The sequence below is a fragment of the Octopus sinensis genome, linkage group LG13 (genome assembly GCF_006345805.1).
Source record: "Octopus sinensis linkage group LG13, ASM634580v1, whole genome shotgun sequence".
Classification (NCBI taxonomy): Eukaryota; Metazoa; Mollusca; class Cephalopoda; order Octopoda; family Octopodidae; genus Octopus; species Octopus sinensis.
In genome coordinates, this window is record NC_043009.1 from 8899374 (window position 1) to 8910831 (window position 11458).

General features: G+C 40.2%; 1 protein-coding gene across 1 annotated transcript in view; it reads left to right on the plus strand.

The window, feature by feature from the left end:
• LOC115218546 (cytochrome c oxidase assembly factor 7 homolog) overlaps window positions 1-11193 on the plus strand; it is a 13608-nt gene extending 2415 nt beyond the window's left edge. The window contains exons 2-3 of the mRNA XM_029788427.2: window positions 5222-5362; window positions 10607-11193. Of these exons, the coding sequence (XP_029644287.1) occupies window positions 5222-5362; window positions 10607-11031 (566 nt within the window). The 3' untranslated portion in view covers window positions 11032-11193. The remainder of the gene's footprint in view (window positions 1-5221; window positions 5363-10606) is intronic.
• The last annotated feature ends 265 nt before the right edge of the window (window positions 11194-11458 follow it).

Sequence of the window (11458 nt, forward strand, 5' to 3'; positions counted from 1 at the left end):
CTGGGCCAACCAATGCTTTGTGAGTGACTTTGACAGACTGTGTAGACTGCTATATATGTGTGTGTATACATACATACATACATACACACAGAGTGTATTCTATATAGAGAACACTTGTCTCTAATCTATAAACTATATACATACATACATATATACAGAAGTGTTAAAACCAATCCTTCTGGTGGTGCCATGTAAAAGTGCCTGTACAGCACCACCTAAAAGCGTCCATGCAGTGCCACTTAAAAGCACCCACCACATTTTGCAAAGTGGTTGGTACTAGGAAGGGCACCCAGCCATAGAAACCATGCCAAATCAGGCTGGAGTCTGGTGTAGCTTGCCAGCTCTGGTCAAATTGTTAAATTGTCCAACCCATACCAGTATGGACAACGGACATTAAATGATGGAAAAAAAAAAAAACTTATAAGCACCGTGTGTGTTGTTGGTATTCTACAGAAAGTAAAAGAATTCACAAATGCTGGAAGTCTGTGAAATCACCTTAGAAAATTGGGTAAATACCTTTTAAAAGATGGTAAAAGTGGCCAGCAAGTCTCCACAGGGAATTGAACCCTGTACTTCTCAAATTTCAGCTGAGTGCTCTGAACCATTAAGCTAAGAGACCACTGACAATAAATACCATCTTTTTATAATGCTAAATAATAGCTTCTGGAATGTGAGAGCATGCATGTGTGTGTGTGTATTCGTTGCAAACATAATCTAAATTAATTAAAACTTCTACATAATGCTATCATTGCTTGCCCAAGCCCTCTGCTCCCCCACGGAGCAGAGGCTTTTCTCCACTGCACTCAACTCTCGGCTGTCTTTCCTCACATTTTGCTGCTTTTCAGTTGTCATCAATGCTTCTATATCTTTGCTTTTTTTCTCAGTCTGGATGTCCATATTAGTCTGGCTTTTAACCTTTGACCCTGTTCTGTGTAAGAGGCTCCACCAAGAGCTTACACTCCACTGCATAGCTCTCAGCATTATTGAGGCACATAAGCCACCACTTTGCAATTAAGACTGGATCTTGTGGTGGATTATGTTGACTTGTATTTTACTAATCTATAGATTTGGCTCAGTAGTTAGAACATCCGGCTCACAGTCATGAAGTAGTGAGTTCAGTTCCTGGACTGGGGTGTGTGTTGTGTTCTTGAGCAAGACACTTTATTTCACATTGCAGCAGCTCACTCAGCTGTTGGAATGAGTTGCAACGTCACTGGTGCCAAGCTGTATCAGTCTTTGCCTTTCCCTTGGATAACATCAATGGTGTGAAGAGAGGAAACTAGTATGATGGGTGAGTGCTGGTCTTCCATAAAACAACCTTGCCTGGACTTGTACCTCAGAGGGTAACTTTCTTGGTGTAATCCCATGGTCATTCATAACCAGAGGGGATCTTCACCCTTTACCCTATAGATTGTAGCCAAAACCCTCCTTGCCTCGGTTAACTGGAACTAAAAGAGCATCACCAAAAATTACTCCATTTCCTATTCTCTTTGAGTACAAGGTAGACTTAGCATACATGGTAACTGTTTCGTTTTACTGGCCTTCTGAAACGTGGTTCTCAACCAGTGTCCATATGGCCCTTGGGGGCCACACTTAAGATTTTGCTGTTAAAGTTTATGTGCAATATATTGCTTATACACAAAATATTTTAACAATTTTTTAAATACTATTCCTAATTAAATGTAATTCTAAAAGTATAATAGGATTTTTTAATCACTGAGTGGCTATGAGGATCCAGTTGAGTGAAATAGGAATCAAAGAGTTCCACAGGTAAAAATTGGTTGAAGACCGCTGTTGTAAAGGGTGGTTGGTTGGTATAGAGATACTTATGTAGCTTCTTTATTTGATGGAGGAGGGATCAGGCTTTTGCTGAGTAGTAGTTCATTATCTGGTGGAAAGTGTGTGGAGAAAGTCACACAGCCAACGCTGTTCTTGGGGTTGCAATAGAAGTACAATATTATGATTTGAGTTAATACCTATTTCTTTACTACCCACAAGGGGCTAAACACAGAGAGGACAAACGGATTAAGTCAATTATATCGACCCCACTGCGTAACTGTTTAATCGACCCCGAAAGGATGAAAGGCAAAGTTGACCTCGGCGGAATTTGAACTCAGAACGTAGAGGCAGATGAAGTACTTATTTCTTTACTACCCACAAGGGGCTAAATACAGAGAGGACAAACAAGAACAGACAAACGGATTAAGTTGATTATATTGACCCCAGTGCATAACTGGTACTTATTTAATCGACACCGAAAGGATGAAAGGCAAAGTTGACCTCGGCAGAATTTGAACTCAGAACGCAGCGGCAGACGAAATACTGTTAAGCATTTTGCCCAGTGTGCTAACGATTCTGCCAGCTGACCACCTTAAGTTTTGAGTTAATACCATTCAGCAAACTTTCTGGTTGTGGGATGAACTATGCAGTGTGAGAGATGTGGGACATCATTTGGAAAGCCATTGTAATTTGGGCTTAAGCTAGTAATTTCTGGATCAATTAGACTATGATACTGATTTAGTATGGACCAAAAACTGAAGTGCAATGGTGTCAGTGTGGACTTTGTTTTTCATGGTTAAGCATTTTTCTTTATTGGTCATGAGCTGGTCTAATGGCAGGTAACCTCGAACCACATCCAGTCAAGTTAAGTGTTTGTTGGATTGTTTGACTGGTTGGTACATCGATCAAACTTGAAAGTAGGTGTCCCAGAGTGAGCTCTGCATGGACAGGGCAAACTTAATATAAGGCCATAACTGCTTAAGCAGAAAGACAACAACATAGTGAAGACAATGGATTACATTTCAGTCATTTTAATGCCCACTTTTGCATGCTTGTATGGGTCAATTCAGAATTTTGTCGAGGCAAATTTTCTACAGCCAGATGCCAACCTTCAACTATTTCCAAGCAATATAATATTTCACATGGCCAGACAGGTTTTTCTGTGGAAAACTGGAAAAGCAAAAAAAAACATTCATTCTTTCTTAAATTTGATGGTCTTTATGAGAGCTACATTCACCAATAAAATTTCATTCATTGTTTAATGTCGTAGATTTTAATTTTGCTTTAGAAAAATATTAACTATATGTATATAACTTCAAGACATGGTTGGTGTTCATGGGAAAAGCATCTACTTCAGTAATTAAAGCCATCTGAGGTTTTGTATTCGTTTGTTTTATGTCTCTTTTGTCCATGTTAGTATGGGTGGAATGAATGTGTTATTGAAACGTTGTTTTACTGCTGAATGCCTTTCCTGATGCCTACCCTGTTTTACAAGTAAGAAGCCTCTTATTTCACAAGGCTTCAAAGGCACTAAGTGAGCAAACAAGTTATTGACGGAAGTGCCAAGAACAATACAACTCAATCAGGGTCACTTTTGAATAAACAAGCACAAAATATAAACAAACATCTGCATCTCTTTGTCTCTCACTCTCGTTGTCATCGTTTCATGTCTGCTTTCCATGCTAGCATGGGTTGGACGTATGACTGAGGGCTGGCAAACCAAATGGTTGCACCAGGCTCCAATCTTGATCTGGCAGAGTTTCTACAGCTGGATGCTATTTCTTATTCTTTTACTTGTTTCAGTCATTTGACTGCGGCCATACTGGAGCACCGCCTTTAGTCGAAGAAATCGACCCAAGGACTTATTCCTTGTAAGCCTAGTACTTATTCGATTGGTCTGTTTTGCCGAACTGCTAAGTTTCAACGACATAAAAGCACCGACATCGGTTATCAAGTGTTTTGAGTTCAAATGCCACCAGAGTTGACTTTGCTCTTCATCCTTTCAAGATCAATAAAATATATACCAGTTGAGCACTGGAGTCAATGTAGTCAACTTATTCCCTTCCCTCAAATTGCTGGCCTTGTGCCAAAATTATAAAACCATTATTATCTTCTTCCTTCCTTCCTCTCATCCATTTTGGAGGCTCTGCAAAAGCTCAGGGCTGCTGCACTTCCTTCACTGGCCAAGACATATTTAAAACAAAGTCGGTTTCATCTATCACCATTTTTTATGCACATTGAGATGCAGCAATGTCTGTTGGTTTGCTTCCCAACCATGAGGTCTTCTTATTTCTTTACTGCCCTAAAGGGGCTACACACAGTGTGTGTGTGTGTGTGGGGGGACAAACAAGGACAGACAAACGGATTAAGTCGATTACATCGACCCCAGTATGTAACTGGTACTTATTTAATCGACCCCAAAAGGATGAAAGGCAAAGTGGAATTTGAACTCAGAATGTAACGGCAGACAAAATACCGCTAAGCATTTCGCCTGGCGTGCTAACGTTTCTGCTAGCTCGCTGCCTTACCAACGATGAGATCTTCTGTTCAGTCCTACTACACGGAACCTTGGGCAAGTGTTATCTACTATAGTCATGGGTTGACCCAAGCCTTGTGAGTGGATTTCATAAACAGAAACTGAAACAAACCTGTTGTATACATTTATGTATGTGTATACCTGTGTCCTGATATCACATCACAGTTGTAAATGAGCATCACTGTCAACAAGCGAGGTTGTTTGTTTCCAGTTTTCTGCAGAAAAACCTATCTGACCATGTGAAATATTATGTTGCTTGGAAACAGTTGAGGGTTGGTGTCAGGAAGAGCACCCGGCTGTAGAAAATTTGCCTTGACAAAATTCTGACTGACCCATACAAACATGCAAAAGTGGACATTAAAATGGTTGAAATGTAATCTCTTGACTTCCTTTTCCTACTTAATCACTTACAGCATCATATTAAGTTTTATTATCCATTAGCACTATGACCCGGCAATGCCAGGTCATAGTGCTAGTGCATGCATATACAGCTGCGTGCGTGCACACATACACGCGAGTACTGTCCAAATCTCTGACCAATCACATACTGCTAGCTGGCATTCAATTGGCGTATCAAGTTTTGGGCATTTTGATTGGGTTTTGGATAGAAAATTCACAAAAAAGTCACTTCTATTGATTTTTTAATAGCTTTGCGGGGTGACTGGGGAAATGTAAAGATGTGCACGACCACCCTTGGACGGTTTTGAATGACCATAGAAAATGCGAGCCCTCTAACTGAAAAATTGTGGATTTGTATAAAGGACACCCATGCAGACAGACAGACATTTTGCTGTTTATATATAGAGAGATTCATAGATTGACTATTCTGTAAAGCACAGTAAAATACAAAAGGTAAAGTGCTGTTTTGATAACAGTAACTTACTGTCTCTTTCTTCCTGATTGTAGGTTGCCACAGACTGGCCGATTATTTTGAATCTGTGAAGAAAGAACATGAACGAGCGGCAAAAATGTACAAATCGACCTGTGATGACTATCACTATGGTCACAGTTGTTATAAATATGGGAATTACAGAACTGTAGGACAAGGTAGGTAGTTTTTATTGGCATCTTTCATTTCATTAATTATAACTATCTGTTCATTTATTTTTGTATGACCTCAATTGTTCTGATATGCGTGACCTTGCATCTTTTGTTAACTATTCTCATATATGCTGCACAACTGCAGTAAAATTTATTTTATATTATACTGCTGATTATACTAACTTCTCAGAATTTGTCTGTTTCTCTCTCTCTCTGAATAGATAGATAGACAGGCAGATAGATAAATATAGGAGAATTTGTTTTGGGATTTGAAAATGTGCCTGAATCTGAAAAATGTGTAGTCATTTTTAAATATTGGGTTGTCCAGAAAGTTTGTGCCGATTTATAGTAGCTTACATTTCGACTTATTTGAGAACATGGTTGAGTCCATAAAATAGGATTTGATTATACCTCCATTTAGAGCACAGTTTAAGCTATCTTTTCGTGGAAGAAGGTTTATGTTCCTATAACCTGTGTTAATTCTGTAACCCTTTAAAACGGTAGATAAAAAAGTTCATTTTTGGCACTTGATGCTTTGGGAACCAGACAAAAATTGCTGCAGCTTGGCTGGGATGTGTTCCCCCCCACCCTCCATATTCACCAGATATTGCTCCTTCGGATTTCGACTTATTCAGGTCTCTGCAGAATAGTCTTAATGGTAAAAATTTCAATTCCTTGGATGACATAAAAAGATACCTTGATGAATTCTTTGCCATGAAACTCCCTCAATTCTGGGAAGAGGGTATTTTCATGTTAATGGAAAGATGGAGATGCATTGTGCAACAAAGTGGTTCATATTTGGCTGATTAAAAATGTAATGGCAAGTATTTATTGACCTTTTTCTTTTCTTTAAAAATCAGCACAAACTTTCCAGACAGCCCAATAGATTTATTCACATACCAAACTTGTTTTGACAATTTTCTGCTTATCAATGGAGCAAATATATAAAATAGAAAAAGGGGAGGGGTAAGGAGAGTCTAAAATTACAAGGTAAAAATTGGACAAACATGTTTAAACCATCAAGTGTTGAAATGTTTACAGAAATTTCAGTGAGTCTCACAGGGATACTCTCCCTTTACTTGCCATGCTGGAGCACTGCTTTTAGTTGGCCAAATTGACCCCGGGACTTATTCTTTGTAAGGCTAGTATTTATTCCATCGGTTTCTTTTGCCGAACCACTAAGTTACACAGACGTAAACACACCAGCATCGGTTGTCAAGCGATGTTGGTGGGGAGGACAAACACAGACACACGAGCATACACATACACACATACGTGTGTGTATATATATTCAGCCAAAATTGCGATGATAATCTGGTGCTTGACTAAGGATAGAGGACTCTGAATGACCCATCCTTGGTTTTTTTTATTGTCTATTTGGGTGTTTTGTTGTCCCTTTTTGTATCAGCTATCTATCTGGATGTTTTGCGTTCTTATCCTATGTTGTATTTTATATATATATATATAATATATATATATATATATAGTGGCGTACATACATTTTGCTCTCTTTTATGTAAGCACACATCATCATCATCATCGTTTAACATCCGTTTTCCGCGCTAGCACGGGTTGGACGGTTTGACTGGGGTCTGGGAAGCCAGGGGCCGCTCCAGGCTCCAGTCTGATTTGGCAGAGTTTCTACGGCTGGATGCCCTTCCTAACGCCAAGCACTCCATGAGTGGATTGGGTGCTTTTTACGTGCCACCTGCACAGGGGCCGGGGGGTCCGGCATTGGTCGCAATCGGTTCGAGCTTTTAACGTGCCAGCGGCACGGGGGCAACTGGGTCCGGGGTACTTTGAATGGGTAGGGGGTATGTGGAATTGCTGCAGAAAGCAGCCCGGGTCTTTGCAGTCACAGCATATCTCCAGAGATCTCGGTCTTTCGCCATTGCTTCAGTGAGGCCCAATGCTCTGAGGTCATGCTTGACTACCTCATCCCATGTCTTCCTGGGTCTACCTCTCCCCCTGATACCTTCAACTGTTTGGGAGTGGCACTTCTTCACACATCTCTCTTCATCCATCCGCAGCACATGACCATACCATCGCAAGCGTCGCTCTTGCACACCACATCTGATGCTTCTTATATCCAGCATTTCTCTTAGGATGCTTACACTCTGTCTTGCGTGCACACTGACACTACACATCCAGCGGATCATGCTAGCTTCATTTCTTTCAAGTCTACGCATGTCCTCTGCAGTCACTGCCCATGTTTCATTACCGTGAAGCATGGCAGTTCGCACACATGCATCATACAATCTACCTTTCGCTCTGAGGGAGAGACCTTTTGTTGCCAGTAGGGGTAGGAGCTTTCTGAACTTTGCCCAGGCTATTCGTATTCTAGTGGTGATACTCTCTGTGCATCCACCTCCGCTACTAACTTGGTCACCCAGGTAGCGGAAACTATCAACTACTTCTAGTTTCTCTCCCTGGAGTGTGATGGAATCTGTTTTCTGAGTGTCTGTTGTGTCTATTGTCCCTGTGCATCTGCCGCACATGAAAGCTATCTTATCTGTTAATTTCCCTTTAATGTTGCTGCATCTCTTATGTGTCCATAACTTACATTGGGTGCATCTTATGGAGTTTCTACCTGTACCTTTCCTACAGATTGAGCAGGGCCACCTACCCGAGGGGGTGTGTGCTGAGTACCTCTTGCTGCTTACTAATACTTTGGTCTTTGCTACATTTATTCTAAGGCCTTTTGATTCCAACCCTTGCTTCCACACCCGAAATTTCTCTTCTAGTTCCGGTAGTGATTCTGCTATGAGAGCTAGGTCATCGGCATAGAGGAGCTCCCAGGGGCATCCCGTTTTGAATTCCTCTGTTATTGCCTGAAGGACTATGATGAATAAAAGGGGACTGAGGGCTGAGCCCTGGTGCACACCTACTTCTACCTGGAATTCTTCACTATATTCGTTGCCAATCCTAACCTTGCTGACAGCCTCTCTGTATAGAGCCTGTACAGCCCTTATTAGCCATTCTTCAATCTCCAGTTTCCGCATCGACCACCAGATGAGGGAACGGGGAACCCTGTCAAAGGCTTTCTCCAAGTCTACAAAAGCTATGTAGAGGGGTTTATCTTTAGCTAGGTACTTCTCCTGCAGTTGTCGGACCAGGAATATAGCATCAGTGGTGCTTCTACCTGGTACAAAACCGAACTGCATTTTATCTAAACAAATTCTCTCCCTAATGAGATGGGTTATGACCTTCTCTGAGACCTTCATCACCTGGTCCAACAGTTTGATACCTCTGTAGTTATTTCTATCTAGAGCATCACCCTTACCCTTGTAGCAGTTGACTATGGTGCTGCTGCACCAGTCATTGGGTATGACTCCATTGTGAACTACCTGGTTTACAATGCGGGTGACTATGGTATAGCCCACATAGCCAGCTGTTTTAAGCATCTCAGCAGTGATTCCTGATAGGCCAGATTTTTCTAAAATATATATATATATAACTGATATCCCATAGTGGGTTACACTCATAACCCCTATCACACTTTGTACTTTTAAGTTAATTTTCTGAGGAATTTGCATTGTTAATACTTATGTACATGAAGTATCTATTCAATAGTTTAAGTGTTGTTAGCGATAAGTGAGTGCATTCAAATATAGTACATCAATTCCTCAGGATGAATACTGCTGGTAAAATGGAAAAGATTTGGATGAATTCATCAATGAAAGATATTCCCATACCAACTAGGAATAAATAATATAAATTGGTAATATCTGTAAGTCGATGATTGAAATGTATCTGTTCCTCCATTTTCTCATTTATATATATATATATATATATAATATATATATATATATATACTGGAGTAAACACATAAATGTGAAACAAGGTGGAAAAAAGAGTACTCAAATACCAGTGGTAGAGTAATATGCTTTATTTAAAAACAGCAGAAAATTCAACAAAACCTGTTACTCTGAGTTTCCCGTTGCCATTCAAAAACTGTCCGATGAACGGCAACGGGAAACTCAGAGTAACAGGTTTTGTTGAATTTTCTGCTGCTTTAAATAAAGTATATATATATATATATATATATATATATATATAGAGAGAGAGAGAGAGAGAGAGAGAGAGATTATAACAAGAATGTTGTTGACAGTGATTTATTACTTGCTCAAAAACAGAGGGTTGGTGACAGGAAGGGCATCCATCCATAAAGAAAATTGTCCTCCATGCTAAATGATGTGTGTGTCTCTACCTCCATGTCTTGTCATTGCACGGTAGTTGTGTCACTGTCCTACAAGCAATGCCATTTATTTCCAATGTTCTGCATAAAATGATAATGATAATTATATATGATATATATATATATATATCAGCATCGCCTTACTGTCGTTACCAGCATTGCCTTACTGGCACCCGCGCTGGTGGCATGTGTAAAAGATTCAAGCGAGGTCATAGCCAGTGCTGCCTGACTGGCACCCACGCCGGTGGCATGTGTAAAAGATTTGAGCGAGGTCGTTGCCAGTGCCGCCTTACTGGCCCCGTGCTGGTGGCACATAAAAGCACTCTCTACACTCTTGGAGTGGTTGGTGTTAGGAAGGGCATCCAGCTGTAGAAACTCTGCCAGATCAAGATTGAAGCCTGGTGCAGCCATCTGGTTCGCCAGCCCTCAGTCGTTCGAGCTTATGATCGTAAGGTTGTGAGTTTGAATCCCGGACCGGGCTGCACGTTGTGCTCTTGAGCAAGACACTTTATTTCACGTTGCTCCAGTTCACTCAGCTGTAGAAATGAGTTGCGACTTCACAGGTGCCAAGCTGTATCGGCCCCTTTGCCTTTCCCTTGGATAACACTGGTGGTGTGGAGAGGGAAGGCCGGTATGCATGGGCGACTGCTGGTCTTCCATAAACAACCTTGCCCGGACTTGTGCCTTGGAGGGTAACTTTCTAGATGCAATCCCATGGTCATTCATGACCGAAGGGGGTCACCCTCACCCTTTATATATATGTGTGTGTGTGCATCTTTGTCACCTACCACTGCTTGACAACTGATGCTGGTTTGTTTATGTCCCCATAACTTAGTGGTTTGACAAAAGCGACCAATAGAATAAACACCAGGCTCTAAGTAATAAGTACTAGGATCAATTCATTCGACTAAAAATTCTCTGAAGTGGTGCCCCAGCAAGGCCACAGTCTAATAACCAAAACAGATAAAAGACATATATGCTAATGAAAAAAATTAATAAAGCTAATTTTATTGAATAAAACTAATTTTGGCTTCTTTTTTTTTATTGTACAGGGTGTGAAAAAGACTTAACAGAAGCAATTAAATACGAGGCCAAAGGATGTGATTATGATTACATTCCTGCATGTTTCCAGGCAGGAATCTTAAGTCTAAGTAAAGGACACCAGAATATTCCAAATGCCGTAACCTATCTCACCAAAGCTTGCTCAAATAACCACCCTCTCGCGTGTTTTAATCTCAGCGCACTTTATATGCGAGACCAGACTGAATTAAAGAAAGATATGAAAAAAGCTTTTGACTTAGCATTAAAAGGCTGTGAACTTGGACATCTTTATTCTTGTGTGAATCTTAGCATTATGTATCGGCGTGGCGATGGTGTGGATCAGAATTCCGAATTAGCAGATAAATATAAGAAAAAGGCCCAGTCAATGAGAGATGAGCTGGTCAAATCAGAACAGACTATTCGAATGAATGAGTGACAATGCTCCATCTAGTTTTAATATACGGTACTCTAGGAAAAGAATGATCTCCCCTGCTGTTTTGTCTTCTTGTGCGAATTTCGACTTCTTTTTCACTTCACAAAATATCTATTCTTAATTTGTTTGTAAATAAATTTTGAAACTAGATTTTACAAAAAGAAATTTCTTATTGTTTAACTTTTTGTGTATGTGTGTGTCATCATCATCATCATTTAATATCCGTTGTCCATGCTGGCATGAGCTGGATAGTGTATATATATCAGGTCATCAAGTATGAAATTTGTAGTAAGGTATATAGTAAACTTTGACTGCTGCTCATTTTGTGCCATTATTATATTTTGACAATCTTTATTTTTTGTTAGAAAGCTGACACATCTGTTTCTTTATTCTAACTTATTTTGTGTTTTATTGAGTTTTTATGAATTTT